The sequence below is a fragment of the Rhinatrema bivittatum genome, chromosome 2 (assembly GCF_901001135.1).
Source record: "Rhinatrema bivittatum chromosome 2, aRhiBiv1.1, whole genome shotgun sequence".
Classification (NCBI taxonomy): domain Eukaryota; kingdom Metazoa; phylum Chordata; class Amphibia; order Gymnophiona; family Rhinatrematidae; genus Rhinatrema; species Rhinatrema bivittatum.
In genome coordinates, this window is record NC_042616.1 from 435,158,549 (window position 1) to 435,180,378 (window position 21,830).

Genomic DNA, 21,830 nt, shown 5'->3' on the forward strand with positions numbered 1-21,830 from the left:
GTAACCTATACTTGCTAACTTTTGTTGATCACCATGCCTTATATATAAAGTCCAGCTCTGCTGTATTATGCTTTGAACTTTGTGTTTTGGATAGCGTGATATAAATAAATGATTGTTGACGATGATTCCTAGGCCCAACGGAGCTGAATTAAATAAAGATCCTGTTCTGTTCCAGATATATCTGAAATACCCAGAATAGTTTCATCCAGTAGCAACACTGCAGCAGTGATTCCTTACCAACTATCCTAATCCCAAAACACTTGGCATTATCATCACCGTCACAGCAACAATAATCTCAGTTTTGCAGAGGCTGAAAACCGTGTTCTGCCTGCCAAGAAAAATAAAAAAACAGCATTAGAAGATGCAGTCATACTCATACATTACTGACAACACTATAAAAAACAAACAAACCATATACAGAAGTCTTTGGAGTAACCACATCAGCGAAGTAATAGTTCCTATTCTTCTAGTCATTGCACCATTGCTGCGAGTTTCGGAAAGCACATCATTCTTTCTCTCGGAGCCAAGAGTGTGGGTTGGAGATACTGAATGAAACTGTAATCATAGTGCTGAGAAGGCGATGGAGTCTGAGGCTGCAGCAGCAGCAAGAATGCTGTTTTGCTAGCAGGTACAAATGGTGAAAGGTGATTAGGAGAAAGGATGAGAAAAATTGATAGTGACAAAGACAAATGGTACTATTTGTATCAACAGTGGATTGGCCCGAGCTAGGAATGTTGCAGAAGTGCAGTACTATTCCAGGAAAAAGACTTAAAGTTCTGAAAAGTGGCTTCTGTAAGTTCAGTTTATCCTGGGAAATATAATGGTTGTTTAACGATATTTTATATGATTTTTTTTTTTAATGTGAGCACATATATGTGGGAAACATAATGAGGATTGTAACACAGTAATATAGTAAATGACTGAAGATAAAGACTAAAATTGTCGACCCAGTCTTCCTATAGATCTGTACAGAGGCATTTTTTTTTTTTTATATATATACTGACATTCATCTCAAGTGAGATATCACAGCGGTTTACATTCAGGTACTGTATTTCTCTATCCCCCGAGGGCTTACAATCTAAGTTTTTTGTACCTGAGGTAATTGAGGGTAAAGTGACTTGCCCAAGGTCACAAGGAGCGACAGCAGGACTTGAACCCTGGTCTCCTGGTTCATAGTCCACTGCTCTAACCACTAGGCTATTCCTCCTCCCAGTATTATCAGTTTCTCTATTCCTTTCCAAATAATTCCTAATATTCTCTTTGCTTGATTGCTACTCCACACCGACCTGAGAATTTCAATGTATTGCCCACAGGGAAACCGAGATCCATTTCTTGAGTGGTATTTCCTAATGTGGAACCCAGCACTTTGCACATTTGGTTAAGATTATTGTTGTCCCTGTCTGCATCAATTTGCACCTGTCCACTTTAAATTTCTTCTGCCATTCAGATGCCAGTTCTGCAGTCTGGCAAGGTCTTTCTGTGTTTCCTCCCAGTCTACTTGCATTTTAGCTGCTTTGAATAACTTTGTTATCTGCACATTTGAATCACCTCATTCATTGTTCTCTTTTCTAGATTATTATTTTAGATAACAGCATTAATTCATAACTTAAATAACACTGGTCCCAGTACAGAATATTAGGGCACACCACTTTCAGCTCTCTCCGTTAGAAAAAAAAGACAATTTGATCCTACGCTGCTTTATATCTTTTAAACCTGTTCTGCAGCATTAATACTTTTTTTTAATGTTATATATAGTATATCTGTACAGTGAGTCTGTCATTAGTTACAGGTTCCTATACCACATTATGAATATACAATGAAGAAACTGGTATCCTGTAAAATAATTAAATGTATAATTGTATGCAATTCATAGAACATCATATCGCTGGAAGATGAATGCAGTGATAGATTTTCCATTGTGTAACTGATTTTTCACATGGATTGTTAAGAAAATTGTCTAGTTTATGTAACTGAACTCATCTGTTTTTAATTGATTTGTATATGATTTGTGATTAGTAAGTCAATTATTCCTCTTGAAGATGTGAATGACTGTAAATATGTTAGATGCTTGCTCTAGCCTTTAGATAATTGTATGTGTTCCTACGAAAAGCCATGCATGCCCAGAAACTGAGTTTGTTCTCTATATTCTTTTGGGAGTCTCTCCATCAGAGTAAAAGTGCCAGGCAAAATCTTAAGGACTTACTAATATCTTTTCTTGTATATAATTTAATACCCTCTTCGGGCCCTGTCTCTTCCTGCTGATTCAGCTTCCAAGTTTACGGTCCTTGTTACATGTAACTTTTGTTTCCTCCGATTATAATAAGTTGTTCCCTATGTTACAGTTATCTATCTCCTGTTCGATGTAAACCGACCTGATATGGTATTCAACTTTGAAGATCGGTATAGAAAAATGTTAAATAAATAAATAAAATAATATATTTCAAATACAGGTACTGCATTGATGGGAAGAATGATGCCAACAAATATTTTGTGATTGATGCATCTGAAGGAACGATTGCAACCAATGAATTATTGGACAGAGAAAGTACGGCACAATACAATGTCTCTGTTACTGCAAGTAAAGTTAGTAAGTATGTCATGATTCAAATTAAGGAGTACATTTTGTAATTGTATTCATTGAATTACATTTTCTCACAGATAGTTTCCAATTAAAATGATTAAGGGCGGTTTTAAAAAAGCCACTGGTTTTAAAAAAAACCCTCTGGGGATAGGGAAATACCTACAGTACCTGAATGTAATCCACTTTGAAGTGCTGTAAAAAGTGGAATATAAATCTAAATAAATAATAATAATAATAAATATATCTGATTTATATACACAAACAGGGATAGTAGCTTTGAAACAGGTGTGTGGGTGCACATGTGCGTACGTTCGTTGCCCACAACCAGGAACACGGCCATTTTATAACATGCGCACAGCAGCATGCAATTTTAAGTAGGTTCATGCTTGTGCATGCAAATGCCACTTCTGCTGTGTAGGTGGGAGGATTTTAAAAGACATGCGTGCCGATGCCATTGCTGGTTTTCCCAGTTCATCCCCAGTTTGCCCAGTTAAGGGATAGGACTTCCAAATCCCCCTAGTTTAATACCATTTCTTCCCCCCGTGTTAGCTCCCGTCTTTAAAGCCCAGCTGATCTTTTAGATTTTTTTCTTTTACTACTTACATGTCATCCATAGCAGAAATAAAGTTATGCGGTAGGGGCCCCCAGCGCACAGCCAGGCGAGTAAGTATTTACATGCTAATTTCAAGTTAATATCTAGGATCACCCGTGCCCCATCCAGACCATGCCCACGCCCCACCCCTTTTTAAAAAAAAATGTATTTGTGCATACAGATGCAAATACGTGCATATGCAGGTAGCTTTTAAAATCAGCTTGACGTGCGCAGGCCCGACATATTCGCACATCCCCTAATTTCGACCCGTTTTGGCCTTTTAAAATTCAGCTTAAAAGTTTTACAACTGTAATTTTCTGGATCTGAATAATGCCTTGCTCTTTTTTTTTTCTTTTTTTAAAGAAACACCATAAAATATGATGGGTTACTTTATTGTTTGTCATGAAATATCATTACATTTTTTTCATCTTAAATTATTTAGAGATGAATCCTGAACACTCACACATTATTGAACTACCTACATTGACAGGTTTCAGTATTTTACCAATGAACAAAAATTCCTTCTTAAAATAGTCACATAATTCACTTATTTGTTGAAGCATAATTTTCTTTAATTTAAAAGAAAAACCAAACTAAGGGGAGAAAGTCTGACACTTCAAGCATATGCAGCAAAGCTCTCTGCTTCAACGGCAGGGGAGAAAGTCTGACACTTCAACCATATCCAGCATAGCTCTCTGCTTCAACGGCAGGGGAGAAAGTCTGACACTTCAACCATATCCAGCATAGCTCTTTGCTTCAACGGCAGGGGAGAAAGTCTGACACTTCAACCATATCCAGCATAGCTCTCTGCTTCAACGGCAGGGGAGAAAGTCTGACACTTCACCAATATCCAGCATAACTCTCTGCTTCAACGGCAGGGGGTATGAAGAAAAGTGAATCTATATACAGACAACCAACAAGGATTGAATTACATAGTCTGGGTAAGCAAATAAGCATGGGTGTAGCTTGCTTATTGCGGTGGTTACTACCCCTAACTAATTAAGCTCGATATTTCACTTAGATGCAGCTCCAACACTGCTCTCTACATTAATGGTGGGGGTGGAAGGGAAATAGAACCGAAAGGTTACTAAGAGCCAAGAGAAACAGATAAGTATGAAAAAAAAAAGTGCGAAACTTGCTGGGCAGACTGGATGGGCCGTTTGGTCGTCTTCTGCCGTCATTTCTATGTTTCTATGTTTCTAAGGAAGATGGGAAGAATACTCCTGGAGAATTGAGGCAGTGCCATATTTGGGGGAGGGAAAGTATGCATAGTTTATTTTGTAAAGTTCAACGTGAGGTACTTCTCTGACCAAAAAGGAATAAACAAGGTTCTTCAAAGAAATCCTATTACATTTGGTTGTCATTTCCAAATCCTGCATCACCATTTGCAAAATGCAAGGGAACTACATGGTACTTTAAACACTGAATTTTTAAAACTTGGAAAAAAAAAAAGACCCATTCCTGTACAGGGCATACCTCAGGTAACTAGTGAGGAAACTATTGAAGGGAAGGCTAAACTGGATCTGTTAACACTCATTATATTTTAATGTTCACTAGTAAAATCAGACTTGACCTGAACTATACTAAAACTAAGATTTGGACATCAGGAGGGCTGACTTCAAGATGATGAGTGGTATTGTTGAGGAATCCCTATTGGGAATTCAAGAACTGAAGAGTACAGAGAAACTGTGGGCAGCAATAAGAAGCAGTACTCAGAAGGCAACAAACATCTGTGTAAGACAGATTAACAAAGGGAAATGGAAAAAAGAGATCAATATAATCCTATAAGGATAGGTTTTGGCTGAAAATTAGACCAGTTAGATTTATTCCTCTGTTTGTCTTGTTGTTTTGTGAATTTAAATGTATCCAATTTTCACTGAAAATTAGTGCTAATTTTTGGCTAAATGGTAAACATGCCTTGGGAATGCCTTGGGCAGCGTTCAGGTTTTTAGCGTTTAAGTTATATATTGTGTAGATTTAGCTATTTACATTTAACCTTTAAGCAGGTGACTTTTTTTTAACTGGTGAGGTTTAACTGTAGGGTGTGCTAGTAAATACTAGCCAGTAAAAGAAAAATAAATCTTTAGTTTTATGGGCGCTCTTGAGCAGCGACCAAGATGGCCGCCTAATCTCTGTGCTCTGCTTATTATCGCATTTTTATCTTGGGACCTTTCAATAATACTGATACCACCCGTACGTATTCGACTATTTTCAGTCTGGTAAAGATGTCCTCCACCAAATCTGGTAAGATTGAAGCAGCTTTTGCCGCTGGATCGGGTTCTAAACGGCAGAAACAGGACCCACCCTCGCCGGACAAAGCCGTTTCGCAAAAGTCAATGGCGTCAGCGGATTTGGTGCTTCTGGAATTGAAGCAGCTTAAAGACATGTTGCAGCTAAATATTGACGCTACTACGGCTATTAGGGGCGAACTTCAAACCGTTACCCAACAAATGACCACCTTTCAGGTACGTTTAGATGATGTGGAGGCACAGGCCTCATCGCTACTAGTGACCGCGGCGGTTATTCCTCGCATTACGTCGGATATCGAGCAACTGCAACGAGATATAGAAGACATGTCTAATCGTAACCGACGCAACAACGTTCGTTTGCTAGGCCTGCCTGAGGGAGCTGAGGGCTCTGACGCAGTTACTTTTATTTCACAATTTATTCCATCGCTACTCAAACTCCAATTTGACCAACCCTTTGAAGTAGAAAGGGCTCACAGGATTCCCGCTAGGCCTCCGCGGGACAGCCAACGGCCCCGTCCTCTTATTTTTAAGATGCTTCGATACCAGCAGGCTCTGGCAATTCTGACGACGGCCAAAAACCAGGCCCCTACTCGATATCAAGGGAATAACATTATCTTGACACCTGATTTTGCGAAAGCAACCGCGCTAAAACGGAAGCAATTTTTAGCCTTGCGTCCACAATTGCGAGCTATTGGGGCTCAGTATGGCCTCCTATACCCCGCTCAGATGCGTGTTACCCACCGCAACCACACGCAAATTTTTTATCAAACGCAGGCCCTAGAAGAATTTTTGAGAACAAGATCGGAAGCTGAAATGATTACTTGACTTGTCTCTCTCTGCTCTTACTGAGCTTTGAACAAATAATTCTCTGCGATTCTTTTGGTTTGTCTCATGACGATTATTTTTTTTTAGTATACTAATTATGGGTGGTATCTCATGGTCCAAGTTTATATGCGTCATGGTCCCAAGCATAATGCTTGCTCAGATTCTTTTTATTCTGCGATTTAGCAGGCCCTTAGTTAGGGTGGCCTCTGGTGTGACAAGAGGCTCATTTTCTTTGCACTACAGCCTTATGGCTATTTTGTGGTTTCTCTATTCACTGTACTGTTTTAGTTTTTTTTGTTCTTGTTTCTCTATTTTTTTTCCTTTGATGAGAGTCGCCATCTTTTTATTGGAGATTTTTCTTATGGTTAATGGAGGGACTGATCTATGCTATCATGTTGTCTTATTGCTCTTTAGCCCATTTCATTTTCAAATTTTTTATGAATGGCTTCAGCAATTACTCATATCACCACCATTTCCCTGAATGTCAACGGCTTCACACACCCAATAAAGAGGAAAAAGATTCTGACATACTTGCAATCTGTGCATACTGATGTTGCTTTTCTACAGGAAACGCACCTATCTCCGTCGGAGTCTCTCAAACTACGCCAACAATGGGTTGGTAATGTTCTTTACAGTCCAGCCATCACTAAAAAGAGAGGAGTTGTTATATTGCTCCACAAACGACTGGACGCTGAGGTAATTAACCAGACTGCAGATGTTGACGGTAGATGGATATTGGCTCAAATCCGAATCGCTGGGCATATCTATACATTGTTAAATCTATATGCTCCTAACGTTGATGACCCTCTCTTTTTCCAGTCCGTTTTTGCCACTATATTGACTCTGGATAACTCGCCGGTTATAGTTGGCGGTGATTTTAATCAACCATTGGACCCATTTCTGGACAAAACTACTTCATTACGGTCTCCCATATCCAAATCATGCAAGACTCTGCGTCATCTCCAAGACTCTCACAGTCTAGTGGATCCTTGGCGCCTGCTTCATCCCACCACTAGAGACTATACCTTTTATTCATCTCCACACTCATCTTATTCTCGCATTGACTATTTCCTTGTCTCCAGCTCACTGGCTTCGTCTATCAAATCAGCGTCTATTTTTCCCATATTGGTCTCGGACCATGCTGCAGTGGAACTGACTCTCCGCCTATTTTCTCCTATTCGGATTGACAGGACTTGGCGCTTTAACTCAGCTTTATTATCTGAACCGTCTTTCTGTGATGATCTTCGCCCCAAAATCCTGGAATTCTTTAAGTTCAACACTTCCCAGGAAATCACTCCGTCTACTCTCTGGAATGCCTTCAAAGCAACACTACGTGGGGATATCATCAGTTATTCTATCCAAATTAAGAAAACTCAGAAGGCTGCTCTTTCGTCCTTGCATCATGAGGTTGAAGAATTGGAGAGGCGGCACGTTGTTCATCCTACTAAAGCTTCTCTTACCTCGCTGTTAAAGGCCAGATACCGCTATAACCAGCTTCTAAGTTCTCAGGTTCAGATTGGGCTCAATCGTACTAAAGCGTTGTACTATGCTGAGAATAACAAGTGTGGTCATATGTTAGCGGCATACCTCAAAAAGCGGCAAGATAAAAAACGGATTACCTCGATCCAGTCTCCACAAAACAAGTTGTTGACATCTGATTCGGACATTCTTGCTGCTTTTCGTTCTTTTTACGAAACACTCTATCAATCTGAAATCGATGGCAGTTCATCACAGCCTCGTATCCAACAATTCCTTGGTTCATTGACTCATCCCTCCCTCACGGAAGGTCAAGCTGCAGTTTTGGATGCACCCATAACGCAAACGGAGATTGCCTCAGCGATTTCATCTTTGGCTCGAGGGAAAGCACCCGGACCAGATGGATATACCTCTGACTTCTATCATGCCTTTAAGCAGGACTTGGTTCCCCATATACATGACTATTATATGTCTTTCCTCACACATCCTAAGGGGATGTCCAGTTTTACTGAAGCATGTATAGTTGTATTACCTAAACCTGGGAGGGATCCTAATCTTATCTCTAACTATTGTCCAATCTCACTTCTCAACACTGATTACGAAATCTTCACGAAAATCCTGGCTACCAGACTATCTCAAGTCTTATGTTCGCTTATAGATCCTGATCAAACGGGATTTATTAAGGGACGACTCATTGCTAACAATACTCGAATCTTTCTGCATGCTCTCCATCATTCTTCTTCTCAATCTATTCCTACAGTGGCTGTTTCTCTTGATGCTGAAAAGGCCTTCGACCGGGTTGAGTGGTCTTATCTTTTCGATACCCTTAAGTGGTTTGGTATCGGACCTACCTTCTTATCTTGGGTTCAATATCTTTATACCTCTCCGTCTGCTTTCCTTTACATTAACAATCAACGTTCATCTTCTTTTCAGCTTCATAGGGGAACTCGCCATGGTTGCCCTATCTCTCCTCTGCTTTTTAACCTAGCTCTTGAGCCCTTGCTACTGTCAATTCGTCAATCTAATGATATAAAGGGCATCACAATGGGTACTGATGTATTTAAACTTTCTGCTTATGCGGATGATGTCCTTCTCTTTCTTACTGAACCAGACATCTCTCTTCCCTCTCTTTTCCGACTTATTGACTCCTATTCTTTAATTTCTGGTTACAGGATCAACTGGCATAAGACTGAGTTACTCCCTCTTAATTTTATGGGCTCTGTTATAGACTTCTCCGGTTATCCCATCAAGAAGGTGTCCAATGGCCTTAAATATCTGGGTATTCGCTTTTATGGGGACATTGATACTACCATAGGCAATTGTGAGTCACATATTTTGCAAATGATACGGGATGCTACCTACAAATGGTCACCCCTTTATCTCTCTTGGTGGGGTAGATTGGATACCATCAAAATGGTATTGGCTCCTAGGATCACATATATACTGGCTATGATTCCAGTTCTTTTTTCCAAAGATTTTTACCAATATGTAGATAGATTGTTGACTCGATTTTTATGGCGTACCAAGGCCCCACGCATAGCCTTATCCAAATTAAAAAGCCCGACCCGACATGGTGGGGTTAATTTCCCTGATTTTTATTTATACCATTTGGCCTTTATCCTACAGCAAGGTTACCACTATCTCACGTTTGAGAATCATATCCCTGAACCACCTAAATGGCTGCCCACTGAACAATGGTTGCTATCACCTATGCCATTCACGTCTTTCCTGGGGACACCTCTTCGATCCCGACACGTGGTTCATCCTATTTTATCCACTCTACATAAGGCGTATACCGAATTTGATGCTCTTCGCTCGGGGGAGACGCCTAAATGGAATGCCTCACGTTTCGCTCCCATATGGGATAATCCTAAGATCAAAATTGGTGGGAAACCTGTCAATTGGCCTATCTGGAAACGTCATGGAATTTGGAATGTGTTATCACTGTTTTGTGACGGTTCCTTTGTTTCCTTTGAGCACCTTCAGGCCCAATATGGGCTTCCCCAAACTCAGTTTTATGCCTGGCTCCAGTTACGTAGCACTCTGTCTACTGTGTCCTTGGATTCTATCTGTATCACTCTAAATCCGTATGCTGTCTCTTTTTTTCAACAATATGGCTGCCTTGGTCATTTGGCATCTAAAATTTACAAGCTGTTTAAAATGTCACGATACGCATCCGGAGCCTTAGGACTTCAATCCTTGTGGGCACAAGAACTAAATGTGCACATTGGACAGGTTGATTGGACCTATGTTTGGCAAACGTCAGTTCGCATATCATTATCTTCCAGTCTCACACAAACCTCTTACTTTGTTCTGCATCGGGCTGCATGGACCCCGTGGAAGCTATATAGGGCCGGTCTTCTTTCCTCTGCCAATTGCTGGTCTTGCCACATGCCTAATGGTACCCTATCCCATGCACTTTATTTTTGTCCATTTGTCTTTAAATTCTGGGATCAAATCTGGAAAGTAGTCTCTCTTATTCTGGACATTTCCCAGCCCCACTCCTATTCCATTATTATTTTAAAGGGGGCGGACCCATCTCTTACACTCCCTCTCCCCAGATGTAAATTGCTTGATTTTTTGCTCACAGTTGCTTTGCATACTGTTTTGGCGAACTGGAAGAGGAGTGATATGCTTTCTGAACATTATTGGTGGAACTCAGTATGTATGTATAGTAAATACGAAAAAGCTATGGCTCTCAAATTTCACAGACTGTCCTCCTGGTGCCAGGTGTGGAAGCCGCTTGACGACTATGTAACGTCGCACTCATTATAATATGGGCTTTTTTCTTGCAACTTAATCTGTTTCTCTGATCGCGCATATTCTATCTCTCTTTGTTCTCTCCCTTCACTGATAGATATCTATTTTTCTCCTTCTTTTCATGGTTTCTCTACTGGCCTAATTTCCTTTTTTTTCTGTTTGTTCCCCAGAAATAACTGTTCCTTCCTTCTCTGTTTGTGCAAGCTTTCATTGCGTTCCATTGCCTATGATATTGGGTATGTTCTTTTCTTACATTATATGACATAAGCGGCACGCCTTACGCAGTTTTTCCTTATTATGACTTTTGTACTTGATTGTCTTTTTATTTCTATGTCTGCAACTCAAGGCCAAGATTATGATCTGTATTAATATCTAATTTGTATGGACAGTTATTTTTGCTCTTTTTTCATGTTTTTATTGTTTTTCACTGTTAACAATTAAAGAGGTTTAAACTAAAAAAAAAAATCTTTAGTTTTATTATAAGATATCTTATAAGAAGCAATCTAGCTTACCAGTAAATCCCAGCTCAGAGTTCCCAAACCATTTCACTGAGTTAAATATGTCACCACCACCCTAACTTTTCCAACTAGTTAAAATTTGTATTTTTATCTTACTTTTGCTAATAAGAATGAATTCTTGTAAATCATTTGAGTTCTTGTAAGTGGAGCTCAGAAGGCAGAAATGAAATTCAATGGTTAACATAGTGGTTAACCTTTAACATACATTTTAACATTTCAACAGCCTTGTACCTAACAGTCTTGTATACAACAAGCCTAATCAGTGCAATCTGATTATACTATTTCTTTCTTCTCTGCCACAAACCCGTCTGTCTCCATAGAAAACCCCTGAAAGCACCCTTACATTAACTAGCTAATTCTCTAAAATTATTGTTAACCCATTATGTTCCAAATTTTTAAAGAAGCTATCCTCTAAATAGGACACTGGGTCATAACGGGTTAAACCTTTTTAGAATGGATCCCCAAAGAGTTTAGCATTGAAAAAGAAAGGCAGACGAAGACAGGCTGATTTATTAGGACAAACAAACATTTACAGATAAAACTTCTATGTTATATCTTATGGAAAGTGCTGATTACTCTACAGTAGTCGTCAGACTACATCAGATTACAAAATATATACAAACTCTGGAAATTATAGTGCACTGTAATTCTACCTACTTTAAAGAGTTGCCTGTGCTAGTCCTCAAGGGCTGAGAGCACAGAGCAGGTCTGCTTTTCAGGATATCAAGAATGAATATTCATCAGATATATTCAGATGGATGTGCTTTAAGAGCATGACTAGCTAGCTAGCTAACAAAATAATTTGATCATTTTATAAACCAGACCTTTTATGTCCTCCTTTCATGGACAAAAGTTAGAAGCATGTGCCTTTACATACTATTTACCTGGGGAGGGCAATATTGAAAGGTAAAATATGTGGACATAATTTTGAATATTGATCCTAAATATGCAAAAATATTCCTTTAAAAATATAGATTTACAGCCTTTATTTTATGTCTGAATAACGTATTCTATTCTATTTTCATTCATTAAGCTTTCTCCATTACAGTCATTTCATTTTACTTCATATTTTTTTTCTTCCATTTTCTTCCTTCGTTTTACTTCATATTTATCATTTCTTCCTTATTTTTTCTTTCTCGCCTTCTTTACTTTCAAACTATGGGGTTATTTTCTAAACGTTTATCGCATGCGTTAGGGCCTAATGCACGCAATAAACCCCTATCGCACACGAAAAGGAGCTTTTTGCGTGCGATAGGATGTTAATTAGCTGGAGGGGAGGAGGAGGTGGGGAGGGGGAGGAGTCGGCCGCAGCACTGCTGCTGGCGATAATGTGAGGAACATTATCGCTGGCAGTATTGCGGCGAATAGCACGACCTTTCACAGTGGCGCTATTTGCACGAAAGGCTGCAGCCGGCCGCACCACAGCCGGCGAAATTGCACTGACGTGGTGCAAACGGCTGTGGCCTTTCGCAGGCCCGCCCCCTTGCCCCGCCCCCCTTTTTTGCTGGATTCATCATTCTGCGAAGAATGATGAATCCAGCCCTAAATTATTTTATGATTATCCACTGTCCAATGCATCTTTTTTTCTCTTCTCTCAGAAGCTCTCCTTCCTTCCATCTCTACTCTGATCACTCCAGTAGGCTTCCCTCCCTTCAGGATCTCCCTTCCAGCCGCTTGTCTTCCCTCTAATTACAAGATTCAACGAAACCTCTTCCTTCCAGCATCCTATCATTTTCTCCTATACTCTAGCCCCTCCAACCTTTTATCCCTCCTACACTCTCCCACAGCATCACCCTTCCAAACCTCATTTCTCTTGGTCATTCTCTTTTTCTCAGCTGCTCATGCCTCTCTTCCCTCAACTCCAACCTGACAACAGCCACCAACTTCACTCATCCAGTCTTTCATAGTTCTACTCCCTTCTATACAGTTCCTACTTAGAGACCCCCTCCCCCCAACCTCACCCCCTGCACTGAAGCTGACAACATTCAATGCATGGTAGGAACAAAGCAGGAACAGGGGGTAGGGATGGGGCCCTGGGGAGGAAGTTCTCACTGGACAAGCTAGAGCAGCAGCAGCAGGAAAATCTCATAAATCTCACTGCCTGACCACCTGAGTGGCAGTGGTATTGGGGAGGAAGAAGGCAGCAGCTGGCTCAACAATGGAGGACAGTTTGCCAATGAGAAATCATATGGCAGTTGCCAATGCCACTGACTTGCTGCAAATTGAGGACATGGAAATAGTCTTTATTTTCAATAGGGTCTTTCTGATTTATGCCTTTTGTAACTCTAGTTTCAGACTTGGCATTTATACTTTAGTAAAATGAGACTCAATCTGTTCTTGCATAGTGTGAAGACTGTGTATACCCTTAAATCGAATGTGCTTAGAATTATCATCATGTTATTATACAGCAACAGGTTTTAGATTTGATGGCCAAGAAAATAGTTTTAAGTGGGGAGGCTTTTTGTTTGGTTTGTTTTCCTTTAAGGCTATCCTAATGTCATGCTCTTTCTAGCTTTCCATTTTCCAATGCGTGCTATTACAGCATATTTCTAGATAAGCAAACAGAATTTGTTTATGCTGGACATAAGCTTTCACATGCACCTTGCAGAAAATTCCACTTTTGACCTTTGCAAACATCAGGGAAAAAGCACTTTGACTTTTCACATTATTGGCAAATATAAATCACAAACAAACCCAAGTCTGACCCGACCATGCTTCGTGAAAGTTAAATTAGACTACGGTTTACCAATTCCATTCTATGGTGAGGTCAGTAGCAGGTATCTGCAGAGTCAGCTGTGTCTGTCTCATCCCTGGGGTACAATCCAGGTTGTTATTCCAAACACAGCTGTGATTTCAAACTGTTGAAGTGCTTGGAGACAAATAATGAGATGCGTCTTCTCTTTCTCACACAAAAAAAAAACACAAAATAAAACAAATCAAGATCAAATAGACTAGCAATGTATAAATCTAGCAAGTATGCAGATTCACTTGTTGCAAACAGAAGTAGAGAATAACTCTTAATCACAAATGAAGAGTAATTTGAACTTCTGGCATAGCACACCATAGTGCTGCACAAAAGGTGCAGCCCTCAGTTTGTGATTAGAATTATGTTGCATGTTCGTATGATGAAGGAAGAGATGATAGTAAATGACAGCAGATAAAAGACAAAAATGTTCCATCCAGTCTGCCCACCCAGCAAGTTGTGAAGGGATGTAACTGCTTCTTGGTGAAGGTGACCCTCATGCCTTTTCAGAAGCACAATGCAGTCATTTCACTGCTGTATTAAGCTGAATTGCTGCTCTATGTAAGTTATGCCAGTGCTTCATTACTGCAGGTTATCCCCGTGCTTCATTACCAGCATCTTGCCAGCAGGGATCCAATGAATTAATTCCATACCTTTTTGAATTTTGTGACCATTTGTTTCCATCTTCTCCCCTGGGAGAACATTCCAGGAATCCACCACTCTATCCTTGAAAAAATATTTCCTGATTCATGAGTCTATTTCCCTGGAGTTTCATATTATGACCCCTAGTTCTACAGCTGCCTTTCCTTTGGAAAAGTTTGCTTCTTGTGCATTAATACTTTTAGGGTATTTAATTGTCTCCATCATATTCTCCCTGATGCTTCTCTCCTATATGATTTAAATAATTTGCTCATCACAGTTTATCGCATATTGACTTGGAGCAGACCCCACATTGTTTTGGTTGCATTTCTCTAGATCACCTCTAACCTATCTTGATCCTTTCAGAGATACAGCTCCCAGAACAGAGCATAGTATTCTAAGTGAAGCTTCACCAACAGCCTGAACAAAGGCAATATCACTTCTTTTTCTTCTGCTCGTATGTCCATCTCTTTGGAGCCCAGCATTCCTCCTACTTTAGCCTCCACCTTGTCACACTGTTTCACTGTGACCTTGAGATGATCAGACACCATCACCCTAAGCTCTCGATCCTCAAATTAGCTTCTCACCTTGCATTGTATATAGTTCATATGGATTTCTGCATCCCAAATGCACTTTTTTTTGCATTGGATGTTAACTGCCAGGCATGAGACCACTCCTCAAGGTTTCCTGTGCAAATTTTCATTTTGTCTGCTCCTCAAGAGTGTCCACACTGTTACACATATTAGTTTCATACATAACTTTTCCTTCCCTTCACCTCTGCAATATTGCTCACAAAAGTAGTGAACAAAAATATTTCCAGTGATCCCTGAGGCACTCCACTAATCATCTTTCTCTCTTGAGTGAATTCCATTTGCCACCACCCTCTGTTATCTATTATGCAACCAATTTCTAATCCAGTCCACCACCTGAGAACCCACCCTCAAGTTGCTAAATGTATTAATAAGCCTGAGGTAGAGTATCAAAAACTGTACAGACATCCAAGTAAACCACATCCAGTACTCCCTTGAACTAATTGTTTAATCACCCAATAAAAAATATCAGATTTGCTCAACATAATCTACCTCTGGTTGATAGAACCCTGGTAGAGAGTCCATCAAGGTAGGGCGAGAGAACACTGTAGAAATCTCATCTTTGTGTGACTTTACTTACTCCAAATGATGTCAAATCTTCATTGAGATCTACTGTGCTGTTCGTATATCTCACTCTGCATGTAAAACTGGCCCCAAACCCCTACATCACCACCAAAACCTCACCTCCAGTTACTAGCTGGCCCTGCTACAGCAGTATAAATAGGTGACAGCTATGTGAGCCACCCCAGAAGCTCTCTCCCTTTCCCAAGCCCAAAAATGACCAAAATGCAATTTGCAATCTTTATTGAGAATTACCAGGAAAAAGGTGTAATTATTTCCAGCGTTGATAGCATGTGTTACAGTATCGCACAGTGTGATAATACCCCTCATTTTCATTAATCCCACCCAAATCCCTTGCCAATCCCGCCTCTTTGAAAAATTTGCATTCACGCCACACGCTACCATAACTATCTTGAGCATTATATTGTTATCACAGGCGTTAATGCCATACGCATTTTGATGAATGATCCTGTTAGTATTCTAGGATGTATCTCATCCTATCCCATGGCTTAGTCCACTTTCAGTTTGCTAGTTGTACACCAACACACACTTCTGTAAATGGTGTGGTATCTACCCCAATCTCATTTATACTCTTCTATCCAGTAGCAGTGCTTCTCCAAGGTCTTCTTCCATGAACAGAAATATTTGTATAGCATTTCTGTTGTTCTTAGTCATCCTCCACACATTGCTCCTTGTCCTCTTTCAGTCTTACAATTCCATCTATGGCCTTCCTCCTTTCTCTGACATACCTGAAAAAATGTCGTCACCTTGCTCTACTTCTTTAGAAATATTTTCTTCCACTCACATTTTTCTTGTTTTGATTTCTTTCATCTCTTTCAGCTTTACTAGATATTCTTCCATATGTCATCTTATTTAAATCTTTTACACTCTTTGAACCCTAATCATATTGTCTTTATTTTATCTGTCACCTCTTTGGAGAACCATATCAGTTTCCTTTTTCTTCATACTCTATGTACTTTCCTTCCATAAAGATGAGTTGCCATTACTGTACCTCCTTTTAATTTGGCCCACTGTTCTTCCACTTCACCTATCTCCTCCAAATCTGCCAGCAGTTTTTAGGGAGGATAACCTTAAAATATGTGTGTTTGTGTGCCCAATATAGACATATGGGTGAATGAAAATTGCTCCTGTATTTAATGCAGGTTATAAAATATTCGTAAATGTACCCGGAAACATGCGTGTACATGTAAAAAATGTGCAAATACATTTTTGCACTTATCTGGATACATTCTGAGTTATCCAGCAAAGTAGCTTCACTTATTTGGATAAGTACTGATTTATCCAGCTAAGTAGTGGCAAAGCTGACTAAATCAGATAGCCAGATAAGTAGCTTTTTGTTGACTTATCCAGCTATGACTGTCATGGTCAGGCAGGCTGGACTCAGGAATTTACCCAGCAGTGCACTACAAGTCTTTAAGACAGAGCAGGACAAGGTCTTTTGCCTGGCCATCCTCCCTCATCCTTTGGTTGAGCCTGCAGGTTTGGGGGGCTGGCAGGACTTTCCTGGCATGGTACATGATGGCAGTCAGACAGGACAGGAACTGGAGACAAGGTGGAACTGGAGACATGACTGGAACTGAAGACTGTCAGGAGCTGGAGACAAGGGCTGAAACTGGAGGCGAAGCCTGGACTAGGGACTGGAACTGGAATCAGGCAGGAGGCAGAGACAGGCAAGGGCAAAAGACAAGATCTGGAGACAGGGACTGGAGACAGGGACTGGACCTGGAGGTGAGGAAGTAGTGGGAGACAAGGGCTGAAGCTGAAGACAAGCCCTAGGCAAGCCAAGACAAGGACAAAGCAAGGCACAGCAAGTCAAAGGCCCAAAGGCCACAAGGCAAGGTAAGAAGGCCAAGGAGGCAACAAGGAAAGCAGGAATATCAAGAAGGTCACAAGGCAAGGCAGGAAGACCAAGCAGGCCACAAGACAAGACAAAACAAGAAGGCCCCAGGGACCATGCAGAAGCAAGGCAAGGCAAGGTGGGCCAATGTAAGGAGCCAAGGTGACTCAATGAAGAGGCACTGAGCTGTGGGAGAAGCAGTGCTACAAATGGCTGGCATTGCTATGTCAAGGGACCATCAAGGAGTTAGTTAGAGCAGGAGAGAGTGGGCCTCTGTGAGAACTGACTTAGTTGAATAAGTAGCATTTTAAGACTTATCTGGTTAAGTAGTGGTTTGCTGCTACTTAGATGGATAAGTCAGAGCTTTACGGATAAGTGCCACTACATCGCACTTTTAGTGTTTCCTCTGGTGCTTCCTCCACTACTGCCATTCTTCTATCAATTAATGTGCCTCAGGGCTCCATCCTGGGCCCTCTTTTCTTCTCACTATATACTAATTCCCTTGGTTATCTGATTTCCTCACATGGCTTTCAATACCATTTTTATGCTGATGACTCCCAGATCTACCTTTGTACACCAGAAATTTCACCAGAAATCAGACCCGGATCTCGACCTGTTTGTCTGACATTGCTGCCTGGATGTCCTGCCACCATCTTAAACTCAACATGGCCAAGATGGAGCTTCTCATCTTTCCCCTAAGCCCACCTCCCCTATTCCTCTTTTCTCTGTTTCTGTGGATAACACGGTCATCATCAACCCATAACCTTAGAGTCCTCTTCGGCTCCTCTCTCTCCTTCTCTGCACATATCCAAAACACTGCTAAAACATGTCATTTCTTTCTTTATGACATTGCCAAAATCCATCCTTTCCTTTCTGAACACACTACCAGAACCTTTATACACTGTCTCATCTCCTTCCGCTTAGACTATTGCAACCTGCTCCTAACAGGGCTCCCGGCAAGCCATCTCTCTCCATTGCAGTCTGTCCTAAATTTAGCTGCATTACTTATCTTTCATCAAAGTTGCTATACTCACATAACCCCTCTTCTGAAGTCACTGCTCTGGCTCCCGATCCTCTCCCATATACAGTTCAAGCTCCTCTTTCTCTCCTCTCTTATCTCTGTACACCCCTCTTCATGTACTCCACTCATCGGATAAGTCACTCCTATCTGTGCCCTTCTCCTCTACTGCCAATTCCAGACTCCGTGCTTTCCACCTGACTGTGCCATGTGCTTGGAAAAGTCTTCTTGAACTGCTATATCATGCTCCCTCTTTTGCCATGTTTAAATCCCATCTAAAAACCCACATTTCTGAAACCACTTTTAAATCTTATGCCTGATTGTCTGCTTTTAGTCTTGTTAATTAACTTTCTTTTCTTTTTAACCATTGTTTTGCTTTATGAAATATCCCAAGTCTCTTGTCCTATATGTTTGTCTTATTAGATTATAAGCTCTATTGAGCAGGGTCTGTATTTTTGTATGTTTGTACAGAGCTGCGTATGTTGTGTAGTGCTGTAGAAATGTTAAGTAGTAATAATACTTAACTGGATAACTCAGAATTTTTCTGGATAAGTGCAAAAAAGTCGATATTTAACTGGATAAGTTGGGATTTAGCTGGATAAGTGTGCACCACTGGTATACCCATGTATTTTTACATCTATTTTTAAAGTGACATGCAAGTAGATATACACACATAAATTAGACGCATTTACCCTCCATAATTTGGCATTGACATCTGCAAGTCAGGAGATTTTCTAACATGTGAGTGGCAATGAAATTACCAGTTTTACTAATTAGTTGACCAGCTTACCCTTCCATCTGCAGGTCATCAAGACCCTACTGGCTGTTTAGCCTGAAGTCTCCCCATTTCACCCAGACCCCCATTCAGTCATTACTTCACTTTTAAGACATTTAGAGTCACTTACTTCAGATATTGAACAGGAGTAAATATACGCGAGTATGCTGCCCAATCTACATGAGTAAATTGCTTATCAAATACCTACACCTCACCTCAAGTAACTAGGTGGGCCTCATAAGGGTATAAATACCTACCTAGTATGAGGGCATTATGGTTAGTCTCTCTCTCTGCCCCTCTCCCCACACAAAATATTTTGGTTGTAACTCGAGATCTGTTCGTAACCCAAAACCAGAATTTTATTTGTAACTCGAAATTTGGTCATAACTCAAGACTGGGAAAGTTGGTCATAACTCGAGCCAGTCATAACTCAAGGGCCCACTGTACCAACTTACATTGCTCATGTAAATGTTTGCCCTGCCCCAGAATACTCCTGGCCTGCCCCTTTTTTGCACACACAAATTTACTCTCAGAACCTGATTTATGTGTGTATGTTAAGGTTTCTAAAATAGCAAATATCTATCTATCTATCTATCTATCTATCTATTTATTTATTTATTTATTTATTTATTTAAAGCTTTTTTTTTTTATACCGGTATTAGTAGTAACATCATACCAGTTTACATTGGAACTGAAGGTGGAAATTACATCAAACAGGTAAAAGCACATATACTCACATATATGCTACTTTACACTTATAACTGTTAATTTTCATGCATGCAACTGTTGAAAATTCACCTTTAAGGTACTTCCTAATTTTTCCAAAGTCAGTATTTTTGAAACCCAGGATTTTGAGCTTTGTGGAATTCTTCTCCACCTTGGCCATTATATCAAATCATACTTTCTTATGGCTTCTACCTATACAATAGAAACACTGTCTTTGTGAGTATCAAATTCAATATCATCCCTCTCCTCATGGGTTCCATCACCATTTGTCTTAGCATAGTCCCTTTAAAGGCATCCACTATCTCTCTACTTCTTACCAATTCTGTAAATGAGGATATTTAAGTCTCCTACCAACATCATCTCCCCCTTTGTTACTACCTTTTAGATGTCTTCATAAAGATCTATATATAGAGGTCTGTAGGTCTGTAGGCTACACCAGTGTAGATGGAAATGCCATAGAACCTTTCCAAGATGGCTCATAACATCTCCTCCTTTCCTTTACCGACACCCCCCCCCCTTACATTTCTGTTGCTTTGATATATATATATATATAGCTAATTCCTCACTTTTTACCATCTCTTGCCTTCCTAAACAAGTTATAACTTGATATGGCCATATTCTGTTCATGGACTTATTGAACTATGTCTCCATAAAAGCAACAATATGTCTGTCTGCTTCCACCATTAGGGATGCAGATCTTGAATTTTATTGCCTAGATTATGGGCATTTGTGCTCACAGATTTCCAGCTATTTCTCCTTGACTTGCTTATCCTCCATATAGCCTCAGGCCTGATTCCCTCTTCTACCCTGTTGTTGAAAAATGGAAAATTAAACTGATGTATTTTTGTTGTTCTTGTTTTTCCCTCTCTGTCTTTATGTGTTTGTTGGGGATGACTTTCCAAATCCATTGGCTTCCATCCACCACCCTGTCCTCTATTATAAATGCATTTTAGCAGATAATTTGAATTTCTCACTTAGGATCTTTATTTTCTGCTAAGAAAGATGTAGGCCACCATTACTATCCATACTGTGTCCTTTTATTCCATATGTGAGGCCAACCTCTTATATATATCTAAAACCACCCTTCTTTGAATCAGGTTTTGAGCCATGTATTGATGTTGGTAATATGACACAGTCTTTCCTCTCCCTTAGCATAAGATAATATTGAAACTTTCCAAGAGCACCATATCCTCACTTCTTTTTTTTTTATCATTTCTTGTAGGTTGGAAATTAGATAAATATAAGTTGGCTTCAGTAGCTGAAGCACACAATTTCAAATTGTGTTTCTTAGTTTCAGTGGGCGGCATATTCACAGCGCGTTCAGTGCTCAATAGTAGGCCACTGAAGATCCGGTTATCTGTGCTATTCAGTGAGATAAACATCCCACTGAATATCCCCAATTACAATTATCTGGCTAACTATAGCCTGATAACTTTAAACAATGATTGAAGGGGTTCAAGTTTAGTGTGTTTGCTCCAAAGGAGCTGCAGTAAGTTCTATGATTATTCCAGCTCATATTGTCTAGATGTGATTTGGTGGGAATTCTCTTAACCAGCAAAAGTATGAATTGGATTAAGGCTATTTGGCATAATTGACCTATTTACCATTTTCATTATTTACACTCATTGAGGTAGATCTTCAAAACATATGCGCGTGCGTATTTTTGTTCGCGCCACCAGCGCGAACAAAAGTACACCAGATTTTATAAGATACGCGCATAGCCATGCGTATCTTATAAAATCCAGGGTCGGCGCTCACAAGGCTGCGCAAAATCAGCAGCCTGTGCATGCTGAGCCGTGCAGCCTGCCTCCATTCCCTCCGAGGCCGCTCCGAAATCAGAGCGGCCTCGGAGGGAACTTTCCTTCCCCGTCCCCCCACCTTCCCCTCCCTTCCCCTATCTACCCCACCCCCCAGCCCTA

The 21,830-nt window shown here is 40.3% G+C and overlaps 1 protein-coding gene across 4 annotated transcripts in view; it reads left to right on the forward strand.

Moving 5' to 3' along the window:
- CDH12 (cadherin 12) overlaps positions 1–21,830 on the forward strand; it is a 2,479,035-nt gene that overhangs the window by 2,377,186 nt on the left and 80,019 nt on the right. For all 4 annotated transcript variants that reach the window (XM_029590315.1, XM_029590316.1, XM_029590317.1 and 1 more), the window contains one exon: positions 2,451–2,587. In XM_029590315.1, the coding sequence (XP_029446175.1) occupies positions 2,451–2,587 (137 nt within the window). The remainder of the gene's footprint in view (positions 1–2,450; positions 2,588–21,830) is intronic.